General features: G+C 32.2%; 1 protein-coding gene across 8 annotated transcripts in view; it reads left to right on the top strand.

The window, feature by feature from the left end:
- LOC138304653 (coiled-coil domain-containing protein 66-like) overlaps positions 1–22,507 on the top strand; it is a 43,458-nt gene that overhangs the window by 9,029 nt on the left and 11,922 nt on the right. For 5 of the 8 annotated variants that reach the window (XM_069244833.1, XM_069244835.1, XM_069244839.1 and 2 more), the window contains 10 exons: positions 132–694; positions 1,056–1,156; positions 11,017–11,175; positions 11,750–11,822; positions 12,199–12,433; positions 12,763–12,850; positions 13,042–13,203; positions 14,345–14,489; positions 18,271–18,333; positions 19,274–19,294. In XM_069244833.1, coding sequence (XP_069100934.1) covers positions 132–694; positions 1,056–1,156; positions 11,017–11,175; positions 11,750–11,822; positions 12,199–12,433; positions 12,763–12,850; positions 13,042–13,203; positions 14,345–14,489; positions 18,271–18,333; positions 19,274–19,294 — 1,610 coding nt within the window. The remainder of the gene's footprint in view (positions 1–131; positions 695–1,055; positions 1,157–11,016; positions 11,176–11,749; positions 11,823–12,198; positions 12,434–12,762; positions 12,851–13,041; positions 13,204–14,344; positions 14,490–18,270; positions 18,334–19,273; positions 19,295–22,507) is intronic. The other 3 variants (XM_069244836.1, XM_069244834.1, XM_069244838.1) reach the window with 3 other exon arrangements.

Genomic DNA, 22,507 nt, shown 5'->3' with positions numbered 1-22,507 from the left:
CATATATACACTAATGTAATATCAATATAACTTTTTGATTCTTTCAGAAAAGAACTAAAGAAAAAGAAATAGGAGTAGCAGAAAATGATTTTGTTATAATATAACCAATTATGTTGTTTTAATTCTTTCAGAAAAGAAATAGAGAAAAAGAAATTTGAATTGGAGGAGCTGAAAAAAAGGGAAGATGTTGAAAGTGATAAGAAAGAAAGAGATGATCGTGATAGAGAAAAGAAGGACCGGTATAGAAAAAATCGTGATAGTGAGCACAAGGATAGAAATAATCATCATGATGATCGGGACGATTACAAAAGTAGGCGAAGAGATAAGGAAAGGGACAGAAACAATCATCGTGATGATGATGATGATGATCATGATTATCGCAGTAGTAGACATAAAAAGAAAACTAGTCGAGAACGAAGATCACGACGGTACAGCCCAGAACAGCAAGACAGTGAGGATGATTATGATGATCATAGGAAAAAAGGTAATCGCTCACATCGACGAAACGATAGTCCCGAGCCACGGGAAAAGACGCACAGAGATCGTCGAAGGGAGAGAACTCCCTCTGATGACGAACAGAGGAATCATAAGTCACCGGAAAGATCAGACTCTAAACCTCCTACAGGCCGGTCTCCAGCACCAAAAACTCTCACACTGGCCGAACGGAAGAAACTTCAATGGGAAAAAGACAGAAGTAGGTGTATTTCATGAGGCGTTATTGAGAAAATTGGAAAAAAAAAATTGTTGGTGTTTGAGCTGGTATTTAAATCTCAAAATTTCTCTAACAAAGATAAGAAAATTTAATATATTGATGAACTTTCTGGGCTTCGTAGTGATGAAAAGCCAGGTATCGTGAATTGAAGGTCCTGTTTTTAGAATAAATACAGAAGTATAAGTTTGTACTCTGGTTCATACCTGGTATTTTAAAAAGCTTGTAATATCATTTTAGAACAAAAAAAAAAGATAAATAACTTATGTATACAGTTCTGATTTGAACTTCCTCCACTTCCTGACCGTAGCAGCCTTTGCTATAATCTCCCTTTTCACTTTCACAGTTGAGCTGGCGAAGCAGTATGACCCTTGGGGACGACCAGGAGCCGGAGCCCCCATACGGACCAAGTCTGGGAACGTGGCAGCCGACTACAAAACTAGACAGGTGCCTACACGAGTAGTTCATGATCGTAACACCTTCCTCATAATGTAACGGGTGGTATTGTATGATGGGATTGGGGTAGAGTGGATAACAGGTTTAACTAACACGCTAAAGTGTTCAGTTTGTGATCACGTTAAGATTGGGCTAAAAAGTTTTGGGCATTTGTATTTCTGATATAATGAATTTTATTTTGAAATGAATCAGAGAGTGTGATCTCCATGGATTGGAGAAACACAATCGATATTGGGGTCTATCAGGGGGTGAGTTCCATCTGGAGTATCATAGATCGGCTATTCACTGATTTAAAAGACTTTGGCATGGTTATATATCATAGTATATAGTGCTAGAAATCTTAAAGTGTCAGGAACTACAACAGAGATAATGTATAGGATACAATTTAACAGAAGATGAATTTTGCAGTTATAGCTCTAGCAGTTAGAGTACAGATAATGTTAAACTACATTTAACAGAGATAACTACTAACTGACAGGGTGTAGAGTACAAGATAATGAAGATGTAGGATAAGGTTGCTCAATGTTCTAATGTATACATACGATTCTATAATAATTGCCATGTAAATAGTATTGAAAATAAAATTTTTAAGTAGTTTTTATATAGGTACTAATTAATCTCCTAATTAATACAGATGCTATGTTTATGTTCAGATTGATTTGGTCCCATTTGTTATTTGAGTCCGTGTTCTGTGATTATTAATTCCGTCCTCAAAAATGTATTGTAATCCTACAAAGCAGTCAAAGATATTCACCAGTTAAAACAGTTTTCTGATAATCTGTAACTTATTAAGTAATTCAATGATATGTGAACTGACTACAACATTTGTTTAAAGTTAGACTACACTGTTATGTACTTTTTGATGCTGGACATGCAGGTTACATGTTTTTGTCTGTGTGTTCTGGTGATCCTTTTGGACATTAATGGTTAATTGTTGGGATAGTTCCTTATTTATTTGTTGTCCTAATGTGTTTATATGTATATCATTTACGAGTTCTATGATTTAAAAGCTTGTTGATCAGTAGGTTGGACATTCTGGTCTAAATGAAGCTTGTCTCAGATTGGTGTTTGTAGGAATACAGATTTATCTGCTCTTGTACTCAATGTATTGATTGCTGTAATTTCAGTTGTAAATTAATGAGAAAAATTGTTAGTTCTCTTGCACAATGAGAATACAATACCAGCTCCCGGAACCAGATAACTCTGTAGTATACAAACAGTACCAAAACCCTGGGAACTCAAATGTGGGATAGACATTTCTCGGAAAGTGATGCTCAAACTCAGGAGAAGGTATTCCGTCTTTGTATATTACAGAGTTATCTCCCTTGCAGGTTGGAATGATTGTGATGTCATTATTTTGTTAACAAAACTCAAATCGTTCTTACAAAAATAAATGTGATGTTATGGTCGCAAACACATGACATCACAATCAATTCCTTTCCACAAGGGCAATTTACTTTTAGATTTATATGCTAAGATGGAATAAGAACAGGTACTTATTTACTATAAATTTGTATAAAAAGCAGATAATTTAATAGATATTTTTTGATAAAATATGGTTTAGTGTGTATATAGTAATCAAAGAGTTGATATATAATCGGAGCTGGATTAAGGAGTCTGAGACAATATTGATGTATTTGAATGTATTTAAGAGGGGATATTTGTCAAGTGTTCAGTCTTTAGAAAATGGATGATATTTCCAAGAAAGATATTTCAAGCTGCAAGGTGTTCAGGACAGAGGTCTTGTGGTATAGTTTGTATATATATATATATAAAGTGTTCAGGACAAGTTTATCACTTGTAGAGATAGCTTAATTTGTTTCTTCACCAAATTTTCCCCGTATATTTAATGATGATTTGGCCATGACTTTTTGTTCAGTGTTGTATTTGTTGGTCAATTTAAAATTCCTTTTGTTGAAATAATGGATGTTTAATTTGTCTTCAAATCAAAATATTTAACAGCAGTATTATTTTCTTAATTCATATTTAGAAATGAATAGCATAAAATCAAGTGTTTAACGTTTTACAAACACATGAAGATGTCACACAGTTTCTCCTTGAAAAAATACTATCAGAACTAAATAGCAAAGAAAATGAAAAGAAACATAGCTTTGTTGGATTTATAAAGGAGAGACTTATGTGAGTGCAATTGTCTCATTAAAATAGATAGAATATTTATTTAACTGGTTAATGGGTTTTATAGTTTTGTATATTATTTATCTTTTAGATGGATAGGCTTTTTCATGCAGAATTTCTAGTCTAGTATAACATAATAACCATATATATCATTTATGATATAATTTAACAAGATAAAGTAAATAGTTTTGATATACAATGTATATATATACATGTACTGATATGCATAGCTAGTTCACTAAATGAAATATGTATCATAATAAAAACCGTATTTCTAGTTCCTTTTAAACATTTTCATGTTTAAAGAAATAATCCTTTATTTTGATTTTCCCTTTGTTAAAAAAATTCTCAAATTTTGATAAAAAAGGCCTTTAGCTTTAAAAGTGCCTTTTAGATGGATAAATAATTTATTTTTACTAATACTCAGTATATTTTGTATTATCTAAAGCTTCTAGATGTTAAAATGAATTATTTCTATAAATAGTAATGATTCACTAAACTGAATATTACTTTTGATAAATACTCCTTGAGAATACGTCAATGAAATTTTGGTACACATGTACGTGTAAAATATATTTTGAAATTACATTTATCTACGAAATCTTGTTTGTTTTACTGGGTATCCACAAATGAAATAACCACCAGTAATTTTAGCCAAATGTAGATTAAGATTACAGGGGTTATCAAACATTTCATCCACCAAGAGTTATGTACTAAATGGCACTGTAGCACAAAGAGAGATTTATCAATCAAATAAGATATATTGATTATAATTATCTACTATGTAATGATAAAAATTACTGTATAGAAACAAGTGGAGATCAACCTCAAGTTTTTTAGTGCAGATATACCAATACATTAATGTTACAGGTCTCTTGGGCCTTTTGGATCTCAAATATTCATTCCTTTGTTTTAATTAGTCCAGAGTGATCTTATATTTTAATCGATAGTATAAGTACTAGTTCAGATGCTGTCTTTGGGTACTGTTTAGGAAATTGAAAGTGTAGGTGGCTGCTCATTATGCTATATCGGTTTGATGTTTATAGATCATTTTGGTCCCTTTAGTCATTGAATTTTTTATAAAGTTTATTAGGTTTTATCATAAGCAACAAAAACAAAGAGCATATACACATAAACAACCAAGAAAATGGGGGGGAAATCATTGACAAAAATTACCGTAGATAAAATAATACTGGATGGGTTCTACACAGATTCCTTTAGGGTGTTAAGTCAAGAGTTAGTTTGTTTAGCTAATAGAGTCTATATAGGATATGGAAATGAACTGTAAATAAAGTAGCTGTACCTTACCAGCCACTAAGTTTATAGTAAATGTTTGATCAGAGTAAAGGAAGCCATATTCGAATTCTCTTGGAGTTTACTTGGAGTTGATTTTGTATTGATTCTTCACATTGTAAACATTAATCAAAATTTTAGAATACATTTTTATTTTGGTAATAGAATAAAAAAAAATGTGATGCAAACAAAATTCAAGATTCACTCGTTTATGGATGACAGTTCTAAATTATCTAATGAAGTGCTAGTCATTATGAAAGGATTTCAGGTTTTAGAAATTGTATAGATATGGTGAAAATTAAGCTTTCTTTGGAGGAAACTGGTTTAGAATGTTTTGGAGACAATGACTTCCTGATTAATTATTAGATCTTAATTAGTTAACTGAAATTTAGATTGATGAAGAGGAAATTGGGACATGGTTAATTAATGTAATCAATGCATTTTAAAATAATAATTCAATTAGTGTCTAACAGAATGTACCTATATAATCATCATTATCATTTAAGGTGGTTGTTATTTAGATAAAGTATGGTATTCAATTTTGCTCAATGTGTTTCAAAGAGATTAAATAAAGACCACTAGATAGGTGTGGAGTGAGGTACTGGGTTCTACATAGTCTTTCTATATAAATTCTGGGTTCTACATAGTCTTTCTATATAAATTGAGTACCAGCTAGCACCTGTTATTAAAGAAAAGTAAATGATGGAATATTTAGCATAATTGAAGGGTTAATTCAAGGTAGAAATTCATCTTTAGCTCTTCTTAATATATAATAAATTAATGTAAAATCTTGGTCACTCATATAACTAAAGCATGTAGTTCTGATATAATGTAATAAGATTGGATTTGATGGTGGATCGCATGTTTTAAATTGTGTTTTTGTGTTCTAATATTTTGGTGATCTATTATATGAAATTGACTGTTGTAAATGATTCTAATAATTCTGACCCAGTTGACTGTTTGGTAAAATGTTCTTTCTAGGATCATTAAAATACTACTACACGTAGAAAACTAATTTGTCTAGCCATGAAACCAGAATCCCCTTTAGTGCTCATTAGAGAATGCAAATTTATAATTTATGAATATTTTCAGTACTTTTCCTCCATTTTGTCACTATTGACTGTCATAATGTCATTATACAAATATACTTACGGAAGTTTAGGGAAGTAACTCTGATTATTTTGAATACATTTTTCTTCAAAAACATAAAAGTAGTTAATGCTAAATATCCCATTCAATAGTGCTAAATCATGTAGTTGTTATTTATTGCTTTATATATATGTTTGTTTATTGTTATATCTGCAGTTTTTCCATGTATATAGGAATAATTATTAGTTTGTGTTCATGTTCTAACTACCATGGTATACACGATGTTTACTATTTATCATCCCTGCATACTGTCAAACCTGGTGTTTTGGATTTTGATACAAGTTTTGAAAGTTATTACCTCAATCTGTTAAATCATGATTAGTATGGGACAATGCTGTCATATAATAAGCCATATTTATGCAGATTTGTAAACTTTCTAATGCATCCCTGAGGTCAAAGTTTAGCACGATAAAAGCTGTACTGAATTATTATCATAATTTATTTGTCTTTGTTGTATTCAAAGCTTGGTTTGACTGTATGTTATTTTATGTTTCCCCTGTGTGTAGTTCTGTAATCTATATATAATATGTACCTACATAATGTAGGATTATAAGTACCAAGATATTTCCCGCGTCCTCACACACACACAAACCAATCAGTCAGAGTTCACCTGTAGGTCAAAGTTGAAAGGTCAGACTTATTAGAATCATTCATCACTTGTTACTCCCATTCACTATGATTTATTTATTTGTTAACTACGATAAATTTATCTGTAAATCGTTATGATCCATTTCAGTTGTTAGATTCACCAACATTGAATATTCTGTCAATAAGGAAGTTTATAAATAATTTGTGTCTCTTTATGTCGGGATTATGATGACCTATATATGATTCTGTTTCAATAGATCGTATCAGTTGTATGATCGCAGAGGTGTTCAAGTAGCCGTCCATAATTTTAATGTAATTTTTGGGTTACATTATTTGTTTATGTAAAAGCATGCCTTTATATTCACATTTCTTTTCTTTTTGGCATTAAAATTTATTTAGGTCTTATTTATTTTGTCTGTTATTTATTTGCTTCCATAAGTTTTGTTAAAATGTGAACTCTGACTGGGAAAATGTGTATGTGTGTGTCCACTTCCCTACCATTTTAGTATACCATACTATAATCTATAGTGTACTCCCAATCATTTACATTGATGATCAGAAAATTAATTTAGAATAAAAAAGATGGCATCATAATATAAATTTCATTCTACTGAAGTTCTCCTTACAAAAATAAATGCACAATACTGTTGTGTTTACTGATCACAAGAAAATTAAAACATATATTGACAAAACAGTCAAGTACAATACAGTATAATATAAAGCAATTTCTGAAACATGATATTGATAATGGCCATGGTAGAAAAGTTTTATTTCAATTTTTAGATACCGATATTTGGCAAGGCTAGTGGATCAACAAAAATCCACCAATTATCAACACATTATGATGATATATATGAGTTACTTCCCTTTGTTCCTTCCCTCTGATGGTATACAATCTTAAGTTTTTACGCAAAATGGGGGCTGGACCTACGTGATCACTTAAGTACTGAATACAATTGAACATCCTGAAAACAAACAGGGCAGGGCCACAGTAAAAGTTTATTAATGGGAGAACTTGGATGGATTTATTGATGAAAAATATGTTTATTCTACATTTTCTATACAATTAGCTAAGTCAGCTTCTTTAAACTAACCTAGAATTGAAATTATATTCAGTAAGGATATTTGTAATTTGGCAAAGTTTTCAAATCAGTCAAATTTCAAAGATGGCTTTCTTGGTGTTTCTCTGTTCCTAGCAAAGTTATTTTAAACATTAAGCAATATAAAGTCAGTAACATTGCGTACCAATCTTTGAAAACAATCTATATTACCACAAAATAAATATTTGATATTTTCATGACCTCAAGTCTATTTTAACATTGTTGGCCTTGGAAAAAATAAACATACATATCAAATGGCCCAGATGACAGCTCATTATACCTTTTATGGTGACAACAAAATACTACAAGTTGATATTGAAAACAAAGAAAATTAATATTAAAATAATGAAGTTGTTTTATAACAAAGTGTTATAGATAAAGAATAGTACATATACAAACTAATTTGCTACAAAGGACAGACATATCAACCCTATTTTCTTGAATTAACTATATAATTGGCCTACACCAGTCTATAAAGGACATTTCTGCTATGTCCCCGACGTCATTTATAGGCAGGTTTGGATTGTAAAGTATTTAGGACTATACAAACAATACTGTTCGATCACACAGTATAAATATGTTATTATCTCACTATTGATTTACCAGGATAGAGACCAAATATTAATTTGTCAGTGTGCCATCACATCCCTATATAGCTAAATATTGAAAACAATGCTGTTAAACTTTAGTACTTTTTTTTCCACTGTAAATTATTCATGGACATTTCCATTAGGTTAGTGTCTGTTGTGTATGGTTGCTAATGGTAACCATGCAACCAAGTGCCATTTACACACTAATATTCTGACTGTACCAAGGGGGATAACTACAGGTGAGATTAATGTTTTATGAAAATAAGTCTACAGATCTAAAGCCAGTATTTAAAAATCTGGAGAAGAAAAGTCATTTGTGATTGATATGATGAAGAAAAGTGTTTACCACAGATTGAATTTTGAAAAGCAAGCAGGTTTTTTTCTCAGTAGCTTACACTTGATCTGTTCAGAAAGTATAAATATAAAAATGTCTTCTCATACAGATGTTGAAGAAATGATAATAAAAAAAAGTTAACGGGAAAACAAATTCATATAATTGTATAATTGTACACTCTATGTAGTTCTGGATTGACTTTGTTAAGAGCGTAAAAGACAGCATAGGCTGAAACATAGGCAGGTTTGACTGTACCTGATTGTAAACTGAAAATTTTTAGGGTTCATGAGCTTTAAAGATTCTCCCTGCAACAAGCCTCCATCAACGTAAGAGTGAAACCTGCCTTAGCGACCACCTCTTTATAAAGACCACCTGTTTATTAGGACCACTTTCTTGGGGTCCTTAATGGTCAATGTCCATTTATGATACAATTTAATTAATGAAGACTACTTGGCTGTAGAGACAACTTGTTCTTTGGTGGTCTTAATAGACAGGTTTGACTACTGTTAAATGATACTGAACTGTAATAGGCTGGGTTGATACATTATAATTGACTTGATTTCAATCTAATTAAAATCAGATTTGTTATTCGCGCTTCTACAATACGTTCCAATACAAGATCTAACAACACCCAGTTCGGCGTCACCTCAGCATGACTCCTGGCTAAGAATCAGAACATCTCCAGATGTACTATTAGCCGTTTACACTTCCCAGAGAATCAACCAAACTGAAGATTTTGTAGGCAATACACTGATTGATTAACCATAGGGGTCGTGCTGAGGTGACCTGGAACAGGGTGTTGTTACTGGGGTATATCTTGTATTAGAGCATAGCGGAGCGGAATTACACGTCTGAGGATGACTTGATCTGAGATTACAGCACTGGGTAGATAGACTATAGAATGATTATGTTAGCTAGAAAAGTTACAGCACTTTCTAGATTGACTATAGAATCATTATATTGGCTATAAAACAATGATTGCTGTGTATCTGGATTACAGCACTTTCTAGATAGACTATAGAATCATTATATTGGCTATAAAATAATGATTGCTGTGTATCTTGTCTACAGCACTATCTAGATAGACTATAGAATCATTATATTGGCTATAAAACAATGATTGCTGTGTATCTGGATTACATCACTATGTAGATAGACTATAGAATCATTATATTGACTTTAAAATAATGATTGCTGTGTATCTGGATTACAGCACTATGTAGATAGACTATAGAATCATTATATTGGCTATAAAACAATGATTGCTGTGTATCTGGATTACAGCACTATGTAGATAGACTATAGAATCATTATATTGGCTATAAAACAATGATTGCTGTGTATCTGGATTACAGCACTATGTAGATAGACTATAGAATCATTATATTGGCTATAAAACAATGATTGCTGTGTATCTGGATTACAGCACTATGTAGATAGACTATAGAATCATTATATTGGCTATAAAACAATGATTGCTGTGTATCTGGATTACAGCACTATCTAGATAGACTATAGAATCATTATATTGGCTATAAAACAATGATTACTGTGTATCTGGATTACAGCACTATGTAGATAGACTATAGAATCATTATATTGGCTATAAAACAATGATTGCTGTGTATCTGGATTACAGCACTATGTAGATAGACTATAGAATCATTATATTGGCTATAAAACAATGATTACTGTGTATCTGGATTACAGCACTATGTAGAAATAGATCATATATTGGCTATAAAACAATGATTGCTGTGTATCTGGATTACAGCACTATGTAGAAACATAGAATCATTATATTGGCTATAAAACAATGATTGCTGTGTATCTGGATTACAGCACTATGTAGATAGACTATAGAATCATTATATTGGCTATAAAACAATGATTGCTGTGTATCTGGATTACAGCACTATGTAGATAGACTATAGAATCATTATATTGGCTATAAAACAATGATTGTTGTGTATCTGGATTACAGCACTATGTAGACAAACAATAGAATCATTATATTGGCTATAAAACAATGATTGCTGTGTATCTGGATTACATCACTATGTAGATAGACTATAGAATCATTATATTGGCTATAAAACAATGATTGCTGTGTATCTGGATTACAGCACTATGTAGATAGACTATAGAATCATTATATTGGCTATAAAACAATGATTGCTGTGTATCTGGATTACAGCACTATGTAGATAGACTATAGAATCATTATATTGGCTATAAACAATGATTGTTGTGTACCTGGATTACAGCACTATGTAGACAAACAATAGAATCATTATATTGGCTATAAAACAATGATTGCTGTGTACCTGGATTACAGCACTATGTAGATAGACTATAGAATCATTATATTGGCTATAAAACAATGATTGCTGTGTATCTGGATTACAGCACTATCTAGATAGACTATAGAATCATTATATTGGCTATAAAACAATGATTGCTGTGTATCTGGATTACAGCACTATCTAGATAGACTATAGAATCATTATATTGGCTATAGAATCATTATATTGGCTATAAAACAATGATTGCTGTATATCTGGATTACAGCACTATCTAGATAGACTATAGAATCATTATATTGGCTATAAAACAATGATTGTTGTGTACCTGGAATGCTGACCCTTACCTTATTACCAGGAGGAGACACTGAGAGCATCCTATGAGGAGATAGAGAAGAAGAAAAATGAACAGAAAGAAGCCCTGATCCGTGAGATGGAGAAAGTTGACTCCCAACCCAAGGTCAACACTTCAAGTCAGAATGTTCCACATGCAATGAGGAGTTCCTTTATGTTTGGGGTAAATTCTCTTACTTGTTCAGTTCAATTCCTTGCAAATCTATGAAAATATACACTACCCTCCAAAAGTTTCACATAAATATTTATAAATATACATAAAATATAGAAATATGTAATCTTTGTTAATACAGAAATCGGTGTATATTATTTATCAACTAATTTATATTCTCTATCTCCATAGTTCATTTTTCAAGAGTTTTCTTTGAAATAAATTGTCAGCAAAGTTTTACATATGCAATAAAACTTTTGGAGGGCAGTGTATCTTGGTATGAGCCAATATTAGATGAAAACATAAGTAAGTGGTAAACTTTAGTCGCCTGGTTTTGATTTCTCCTGAATAGTTTATACATGTGTGTTTTTGGAGGCTGAAGTATGTCTGTATTACGTCTCCTTATAATGGTTGAAACATTTGGTTGGTCTGGTACCACTATTAAATTATTAATGTATTTCTGATTGTTACTGTGCATAAATAGAAAACCTAGTTCTGTTGTTTACAATTAACATTTTATGAAAAAAGAATAGCACTTATTATGTTGTACTCTAACAATGTTTAAAACAAAAGTAATATTTTGTAGCAAGCCGCTCCAGATTCAGACCAGTTTGAAAATACGAAGGAGATAGAAAGACGGAAATGGCTTGAGGAATTGGGTAAGTCAAAATATTGTAAAAATTGATACGCTGATAAGAAGTTAAGAACATTTTCTGTTGTAGCCTGCCTCTGTACATCTCATTAATTAATAACAATATGGTGTACAATAATTAGTTACTTATTTTCTGTGCAATTAGTACATAAAAATTATTATGATGCGACTATAGTGTTCAAGATTTTCATTTTTAATGGAGTCTGATTATACATGGATAACAATACATATGAGAAAGAAAAGAATTAATAATTGATAAAACATATATAGTGTTAGAGGGATTGTGGATAATATATTTATAGGCTTCTTAAGCTGATGGTTTTTTTTTAAGGTTTGTCGATGTTGAGTTCCTCCATCTGCATTATTTACATTTTTGATTACAGATAAACAGAAAGAAGAAAAGCGATTGAGACAACTGAACAGCAAGGCTAATTATGCCACTCAAGAAACTTGGGCAGACAAGTTCACATCCAATTACAAGCCAGCAGGGATACAAGATCAGCTAAAAGAGACACCTGGTGGTCAGAATCTGTATTCACCAAGGGACAAAACTCTGGATAATGGGAGAGTGAACAGCGCTCCAACACATGTACCAGACAACAAGGATGAGGATGATAAGTAAGTCAATTAGGTTAACGACAAATAAAGCCTTTATTTACTGTTGTCTCTAGTTATTTACTATAGTCATGGTATTAACGTTTAACGTGTTCTTCAACCAATTTTAAATCAACAACTTATAGGAACTGCACTGTTAAGAAAAAAGGAAACTTATTTGACTATTCTTTTATAAATTTATGGTAATGTTTATTTTACTGTCTTTTTGTATTCAGGGATTGTTTTTCAAAGCTCAAGAATTACAATAGTTTTACTGAAAAAACACATGTGATAACCAAAATTATCAATACAAATTAAAATAAAAGATTTATAAAATTTCTGTTGCTTTACAGGACACACATACGAGGCCAAAATGTGTTCATAGACCCTGTCACCAAACGCGAGTTGGAGGAGAAAAGGAAGCGCCTGCTTGAACACCAGGTAAGCTTAATACAAGAAGAAAAAGGTACTTTGTAAACTTTACTCAAAATTAAACTTTAAAAAAAATTGATAAGCTACCTGGAAATTGATTAATGTATGAATGCATAGAATAAACTTATTGAACTTTCTTCTTAAGATTATTATGAGAATATTTGGCCAGTGCTCTGTATTTTTGATCTGTTACATGGCAGCAAGCGGTGATGGAGCAGGTTCAGCAGAAACAGCGAGAGAAACAGCGGGAACGTGAGCTGAAGATGCAGGAAGACATGGAGGAGGAGAGAAAACTACAGGCCGAGCGTGATCGTATTCAGCGACAATTCGAACAGGAGCAAAATAAAATAAAAATGAAAGAGGTATGTAGATGGTAGATGCTGTATAGTTCTGGAACTAAAGGATTTGTACTTCAATTAAATTTCAAACAATCAGTTTGACATAATTATTATTTTATCATTGTTTGTAATCAGCTTTCTGCTAGACAGTTTACAGTCAGCTCAAAGTGACTAGAGAATGTTTTGTAAACACATGAACTCTATCATATGTTTTAGCTTTCAAAATAAATAACACATTAATATGAAGGTAATTTAAATTCTAATCTATAGTTTGAACCTATGTATTCACGAAGAAACAATTATTGGCATTGTACCGTACTAATTTACTGAACACAAGACATTTTCATATATAACTCAAAATGAAAATTGATTTTTAGCTCGCCTATTCGAAGAATAGGGGGAGCTAATGTTGTCACCCGTCACCCCGGCGTCGGCGTCAGTGTTGGCGTCCCATTTCACGTTAAAGTTTTTGAGCAAGTTTCTGTTTCATCAATTGTTTAAGCTTAAGTCATCATAAATGTTTATGATTTGTCATCATAAATGTTTATGATTTTATTTTCCTAATGTGTATGGATGCTGAACGTGATAATACAACCAATTTGGGGACCTTTAGGGGTTTTTTGAGTCTGTTAATTTGTCATATTTCCATGTTAAAGTTTTTGAGCAAGTTTCTATTTTGTCTATTGTTTAAGCTTAAGTCATCATAAATGTTTATGATTTTATTTTCCTAATGTGTATGGATGCTGAACGTGATAATACAACCAATTTTGGGCCCTTTAGGGCTTTTTTGAGTCTGTTAATTTGTCATATTTCCATGTTTAAATAGTAAATACTTGAACATCAACTTCTTCTGAATAGGCGAGCTTTGCTGTTCTCCAACAGCTCTTGTATATTTAAGGACTTTCTTTGCCTTATTGATAGACTCACTGTAGCAATATTGATTTATACAATAAAATGTTGGTTATGACATTCTATATAAGTACAGTTATCTCCCCTCAACCCTAAAGGTTTTGTTACCTAAGATAATCCTCTATCCTAAATTTAATACTTTTTACATTTTTACCTTTACATAATAAAATTATATTATTCATGTGAATATAATTAGTTATAACAGGCATGTAATGGCTCGGATTGACTTAATCAAAACAATTGTTCATTAACACAGGCCCGGAGACAGCAGGAAGTGGACAAGCTGAAAATGGCTATGGATGAGGCGCATGAGACGGCTCTTCGCGATAAAATCTCGCGACGTCTGCAGCATTTAGATGAGGGTGGTCACGATACCTCACACCTCAAGGCTAATTTACAAGGTAAGTTTTACTCACATTGATATAAAATATTTTTACTCTAAATATTTATATTTTTTCTCTGAAGACACATATCTGGATTACTCTACTTCAAATACTGGTTTCCCAACCACGACATGAATATTTTTAGTATAGAAGCTAACCAGGCTTTCACAGTTAAATTTTCCATGCGGGATCTTATAGAGGTTCCTATGCATGTGTATCTGTAAATGTAGTTTGTTGTCACCTTTACATCTATATGGAATGGTAGATCAGAATCTCTAGAGAGTTGATATTGTAATTCTGTTTCTGCATGATACATTGGCTAGGCATGGTCACTTCTCTTATGTATAGTTATTGTCAGTCACAGACATGCATTATACACACCTAGTTGTAAAATGTGTTTTCTTATTTCAATTATTTTAGAACAAGGACTGATCAATTAGATTAATCATTGGGTGTAATTGAGCTAACTTCTTTGGTCAATTCTGTATTTGTCTATTACATAGTTATCTTCCCTTGCTGGTGTTAGGAGTATTACATCATATATTAGTTTTTTCCACAAAATAATGATAATCAATACGTACCCAAATGGGCAGATAACTCTGTTATATGATATGCATGTAAATAACACTACGAAAGAGTTCAATATTTACCTGTACCTCATGAAGGCGATAGCAAATTCACTGGGAGTGACAAAAGGAAGTTTCTCCATCCCCTAGCCCCAGATGTGGGGATGTATTGACACATCATGGTAAATTGTTCTGTATAAGTCAATTTGGATGTACTGGATACTTAAATTTTGATACAGGCATTTTGTGACTTGGATGGTCCATAGACTATATCTATTCCTTTTCTTGAGTATAACACCTGTAATGTGATATATACTTAAAAAGACTAGAAGTTCAGGATCTATCCCACATGGTGACACCCCTAGTTTAGGATGTGATTTTGTCTAGGTTTAGTCCTATCAGTGATCTATCCCACACCCCTGTGATTTTGTCTAGGTTTAGTCCTATCAGTGATGTCTCTTTTATCTCAGTTGTGTACGTAGTCTGTCATCAGATGAACCAGTATCTTGTTTTGATATCTTTAATCGCCCACATATACAAGAATGTATTTTATAAAACATTTCTACTCTTACAATTTATTTTAGCCTTATCATAAGCAGTATATTTATGCATGCATAATATGCCATTTCCGGAATACAACATTCAGTCAGTTTAGTCATGTGACTTTCATCACCACGTGCCTTAATTTAGGGCGCATTTGAAACAAAATGGCGGCATATGTAATGATTGTACACGGATGGAAAGTTACATATCATGACAGAATATTTAACATAAATTATCAGAACATATTGTATTTAATATAATCTAAATATAATCGAAAATTGAATTTAGACACTTTATTAGGAAATGACATGTAAATTATGGCATCAAATGGAGCTGTCGCCTAGCAGTTTGAAATCAACGGTATATGACGTCTCGCTCACAAATATTTCATAACTTACCTGGGTGCATTTTCCCAAAAGTCAATAACAAATAAGAAACACAAAACATAACAGTTTATCTTAGTTCGTTATCGACAAGTATGACCAACAATGACCTTTACCTGGACATTGGTATTCTCTGTCACCACCATGAGGGAAAAATGTGCCCTAAATTTTTCGCGGTCACATGACCAAATTAACGTTTTCTACCTCCTACCCAGAAGAATTCCTTGTATCCCGGAATTGGCGTATTCATTAAAGGCATGCTCCAGGTAGTTTGGCAACAAAGCTGATATACATGTACAGTCAAACCTGCCTATGCGTCACCCTGTATATTAAGTCATCCTGTCTAATGCATCACATCCAAAGTCCTCCCGCGAGATTTCCTATATATTTCACCTTTATAATGCGTCAACCTGTCTAACGCGTCTGCGTCACCCATTTTTTGCACATATTTCGTACAAGACCTGTATACTGTGTCACTAAATTGCCGATCCTAGTCTTGCCTACATACCAGGCAGTGGGGTACTGGCTTGATTATTAAACAAACAAAAGGGATGTGAACACTCCTTGATCGGCACCCCACTGATCCTAATTAATTAGCAGCCTGGGCTGAATTTTCTAATTTGGCTTGGCAATGTCAATTTCATGTGTGTATAAGGCTAATGTGTATTATGGCCTATTAGGAAACAATATTTTGACCTTTCGATAAATTTTGTGATAACAGGTAGTGAGCATTACATCAAATACTGCTTAAAACTGTAAATTATTTACTCACGTTTTTAATGTCTAATAGGCCTAACACTCAGGTGTAAGTCACAAGCTTTGCAATCGTAATTTACTTTTGTTTTCTCTCTCTCTAAAATACATTTTAACTACTACTGTAACATATTAAGAATATTTTAGTTATTAGTAAGTTCTTCTGTTGTGATGAAAATTAAGAACATTCATAATTATGAAACATTTAAAACTAATTTGATTAAGCCCTAATTAAGGTAGGTCCATACTTTTGAAAATCGCGCCAATTCATATGACGCTATACCGGAAGTTGCGGAGGTTGTTTTGAATTCCAGAATGGTTTCCGATACGCCACGACATCACACTTGGATATTTTTTCAATAGGTGAAAATTGTCTACATATAATATTGAATGTTTAAAATCATTAAATAAAAATCAAATAAAAGCAGTGAAGTGAAAATTATATGCTATCTCTGAGGTTTTTGCGGTCCCTGTCGTAAATGGGAATGGATTTTTAAACACTGGAAGTGCCGTTCGTCGCTATAAATCATAAGAGGGGACCCGGCCCGACCGAAATTCCGGAATTCTAAAAAAAATCGCATACGGATTTCCTTTAAACACACAATTTGGAGAAAATCATAAAAACAAACAGACATAAACCAGATATAATATCACAAAAACGTATGAACTGATGTGGAATGTTTTTTTGCGGCATGATTTTCAAAAAATAGTCAAATATAACCCATCTTAGCACTGGATGAAATGGGGGTAGGTTTGCGAGTTACAAATTTCAAGCTTACAAAATTGTGAAATTTTGATCGAGGACCCCGTGTTTTTATATGATATTTGAAAAACATATTACCTTGGGCATATCATATACAAATATTGTGAAATTGACATGGGTTTTCTTTTCCTTTTTGACCTATTCATTGATTTTTTACGGGCGAAAATATGGCAAAACATGATAATTACGTATAGAAACGGTCCTGGGAAATAACAAAAATTAGTTAGCATTTGTAAAAATAAAATAGTTTTGTATATTGTTCTATCGTAAGAAATTTAGGACAAAAAAATCAACAGGATCGAGACTACATTCACCCTAATATTACAGAAAACATAATTTTATGAATTTTTCTATTTTCGGTCAGCAAATTTGCATGGATGGTATATTTCAAGCTCAAATATCTCAAAAAGTAGTTCGAGAACACCCATTTATCTTTACAGATTTGAAATCTACATGAAAAATGCAAGAAAATAAGACCTGTTAGAAAAAAATGACATGGGTTTTCCCAAAAGTATGGAGCTACCTTAATGCAGTATTTTTTTCCAATATTTCATAGTATATGTTATACATATATAATATGGTGTCGCGATCCTTCGGTAACCTGTATATTAAGACACCTGTCTAATAAGACACATTTTTGTCTGTCCCTTGGGGTGTCTCATTACACAGGTTTGACTGTATATGTTTTCTTTCAGAAAAAAATACAAAATTATGAGCTTGTCAATTAGAACATTAAAGCTTATATGTAAATATTAAATTTGTTGGCTGCATGGAAACCTTCAATCTTCTAGACAATCCTCACAGTGGCCGTAACCTAGCAACTGACAGAGATCAAGATCACAACAAGTCTAGGGGTATGAATCGGGAGATCTCTCCTCGGACACTCGTGTTTTTACTTGCACTCTGTTTGTTTCATTCCATCCACTTTGTGTTCTTCTTACTTTTTTGCAAATTCAGATGGTTGATGACATTTCCATATTCATTAATTTCATTATTAATGAGTGTTGAATATTCATTAGAATGCTGCATTTACTATAAATTACAGTTCTCTCCTAGCTGCCTGTGTAATTTAATATGTCATTTTAGTATGTTTAATATATAATGAAGTCAAATCTTACTTCCTTAAATCCTCATAATGCAAAAGATTCAAAATGGGGGATCCGACTTTTGTGATATCTATTTGGGTTGATGGATTGATTTAATGTTTTGCGTGTCTACTAAAATCTTTTTGATTCAAGTATAGTGTACAATGTTGAGTGAACAGTTCATTCAGTTAAAAGAAAAGTGCAATTTATATCCTGTTCACCAGTCGTGAGTGCTTTATAACGGACATGTTTGTTTTCCTGTAGTTAGAAATCTAAATACAAATGTCCTTTATCATTGTAGATAATATCATAGGTCCTTTAACCGACAAATATTCAATTATACTGGCAGTGCTAGGGAGAAACAAGTCACCTTCACTTGTAACGGTTATGTTAACCGAAGTATATTCTTATTTCCTTTTTCTGATGTTTTGGACTCAATAGCTACTTAAATACATCAAATCAGGACATATGAAAACTTCCCATATGCACTGTTGCCTATGGAGGGTGTTAGTATAGCCTATAGTCCGCTCTCGATCTCCAGGAGCTATGATCACACATGAAGAGAGCATTTGTGATCATAACCCCTGGATTTCAAGCATATGTGTACAATTATCAAGTCTATACAGCATTCTTTATTAAATTTTAGTTCATCACCTCACTCTTTGTCGCATTTTCATCACATTTCTGTTCCTCCTTTTGTTCTTGTCAGACATTTTGCCAAATACAGCAGGTATGTAGAATCCATGGTGCAGTGAGAGGGTGTAACTTTGGGTATATTTACATTTTATTGTAATATATATCTGTTATGATTTACTTAACATTTACCAGTAAATTTCATTAGGCACTTTTAATATCACTTGAAGGAATTAATTTGATTTCAAGGCTGGAATATTTCATTCCCCTGCTTTAGCACCATTTTGTAGACTTTAAGATATTTTGTGTACATTTTTGTACCAGGTTAAGGTTTTTCATCAATTTTCTTTAAGTTGGAATTTTCGCTGTCATCATTTTACTAGGTATCAAGTAAAACGTTAGTAACTGGGATAATCTATAGAGTTGTAAGGCATGATATTTCTCATTTCATATATACTGTATTGGTAATTCTAAAATATCAAGAGTTGTTATACAACATATTTCTCATTACAATTCTTCATTTATAATTGTAAAAAACAAAGAGACTTATAATCATTTGGGTGTATTACTATTTACAATGTGTGTTACTAGTGATTGAAATGTTCTAATAGGCCCTAATCTGATTAAAGTACAGATTCTTGTGCTTGCTTCACTTCATACAGGATCTGACAACATCCCATAAGGGGTCACTTGCTGATGACTTTATACTTCTTGAACCACCTAGGTACATTATGTACCTCAACTGAAAAGGATGTTCTGTCACAACATGAATTTCCACATAGTTACAATTGTTCGCATCTTTTGCTCTTTGCGTAAAACTACTGCAAACATGAAAATTATTTAACAGCTCTTGCAAAAACTATTTTGATTGGTCAATTTCCAGAGAGTGACCCCTTATGGGATATTGTCAGACCCTCTATGAAGCAAATTGAGATTAAAGATCTGTATATTAATCAGGTTTCAGTATACCCGTCCTTAGCTTTCCCACTCATTATCATCTCACTGCTTTATACCCTGATGCACCAATTGATACATGGAGAGTGAAGTAACTAAGATTTCTTGACAACTATCAACATTTTAAGTGATTTAAACACATACTGTATTATGGAATTTCAATAGCACTAAAACCATATACCATATGAAGACTGTGGCAATACTTTCTTTATCAAGCATGAATGAAAATTGGAAAATTATAAAAAAAATAGTGTGATTCTGATAAGTTTGAAATGTTGATCCTTGTCTGGTTTGCTGTGTTTTCCTCCTTTGAGAATCATTGGAATAACATTATGTTGTGTTTAACAGTATTGTCAAAAGGTGCGAGTACTGTCGTTAGTTTGTTATCATTAGTTTAATTAAAAGGTGCGAGTACTGTCTTAGTTTTTATCATTAGTTTAATTAAAAGGTGCGAGTACGTTTTAGTTTTTACATTAGTTTAATTAAAAGCTGTGAGTACTGTCGTTAGTTTGTTATCATTAGTTTAATTAAAAGGTGCGAGTACTGTCGTTAGTTGTTATCATTAGTTTAATTAAAAGGTGCGAGTACTGTCGTTAGTTTGTTATCATTAGTTTAATTAAAAGCTGTGAGTACGTCGTGTTGTTTGTTATCATTAGTTTAATTAAAAGCTGTGAGTACTGTCGTTAGTTTATTATCATTAGTTTAATTAAAAGGTGCGAGTACTGTCGTTAGTTTATTATCATTAGTTTAATTAAAAGCTGTGAGTACTGTCGTTAGTTTTATCATTATTTATTAAAAGTGCGTACTCGTAGTTTTAGTTTTAATTAAAAGGTGCGAGTACTGTCGTTAGTTGTTATCATTAGTTTATTAAAAGTAGTTTAGTTTCATAGTTTAGTTATATCATTAGTTTAATTAAAAGGTGTGAGTACTGTCGTTAGTTTATTATCATTAGTTTAATTAAAAGCTGTGAGTACTGTCGTTAGTTTATTATCATTAGTTTAATTAAAAGGTGCGAGTACTGTCGTTAGTTTATTATCATTAGTTTAATTAAAAGGTGCGAGTACTGTCGTTAGTTTATTATCATTAGTTTAATTAAAAGGTGCGAGTACTGTCGTTAGTTTATTATCATTAGTTTAATTAAAAGGTGCGAGTACTGTCGTTAGTTTATTATCATTAGTTTAATTAAAAGCTGTGAGTACTGTCGTTAGTTTATTATCATTAGTTTAATTAAAAGCTGTGAGTACTGTCATTAGTAAATTATCATTAGTTTAATTACCAGTGTTACTTCCTGTATGAGAAGTAGATACTCCCTTTGAGTATTGTTTCAGTTACCCTCGATTTGATGTTTGATTGTTAAAATAGCCACCAGACCTTAAGTTGTTAAAGTTGAAATTTCTCTGCAGAATTGTAACACTAGATAATCTCCCCCTAGATTGAAACTTCATCACGTCAACTGTTAGACTGATATCAAGTAATTCTAATATTATGGAGACTGGTGGCAAGACAATAATTACGACATTGTAGTCTCTTGTGAAATATAACTGCGGCTACCACAAAACAATATAATGCAGTGAAATACAACTCCGAAGAACTGAAGAAAAAAATCAATTATATTAAAAGAAAAATACTAATTGAAGAGAATAGCTATATAATATACATTTTGTATATGATATGATTTTGAATATATATATTTCCAATTTACCATTTCTTAATCGCTTCAAATTATTTACTGCAGGTTTTAAATATAAAACTTTCAATAATATGTGCTGTGCCAACTGACTCAGATTACCTTCCATTTTGTAACATATATGACTAATGTATAGATTTATGACAGTTTTTGTATACTGTTATACAAAAAATTCTCAGAATCGTATTTCAGTAATACATTCATAACATCAAATGGCTGATGTTTTAAGATGGAATGTATCCTGTATACAAATAACCTTTCATATTTTGAGTGAATCCGATATAATATTTCAATAAATCTAACATATTATCTGTTAGATTTGATCGGCGTATTGATTTTGAGCCTGGTGAGACTATACCAGGGCCATACAACATGTGGTCCTGTTACTAGATTCTGGTATATTTGACAGCAAATTGTGACAAGCTGTAGAGATTTATGGAAATGCTATGGGAATGTCATGGTAGGCAGCATTTACCCAGCTGAAATATGATATGTTGGAACCGTTTTGGTTAACTTTGTCAGCAGATGAATTTTTCTATGGATTCATCTGGGTGTTAAATTTGGATAAACTTAAAGCTCATTGTGATATTGTACAAACTAGTAAAAGAAGAGTTTTTTGTTGTTTTTTTTTGCTTTATTCTGTAATGATTCTTTCTTTTGATGGATTTG

Source organism: Argopecten irradians, chromosome 12, assembly GCF_041381155.1.
Source record: "Argopecten irradians isolate NY chromosome 12, Ai_NY, whole genome shotgun sequence".
In the NCBI taxonomy this organism is placed as follows: Eukaryota; Metazoa; Mollusca; class Bivalvia; order Pectinida; family Pectinidae; genus Argopecten; species Argopecten irradians.
The sequence above is the reverse complement of the archived record's forward strand: the minus strand, read 5'-3'. Positions and strand labels throughout refer to the sequence as shown.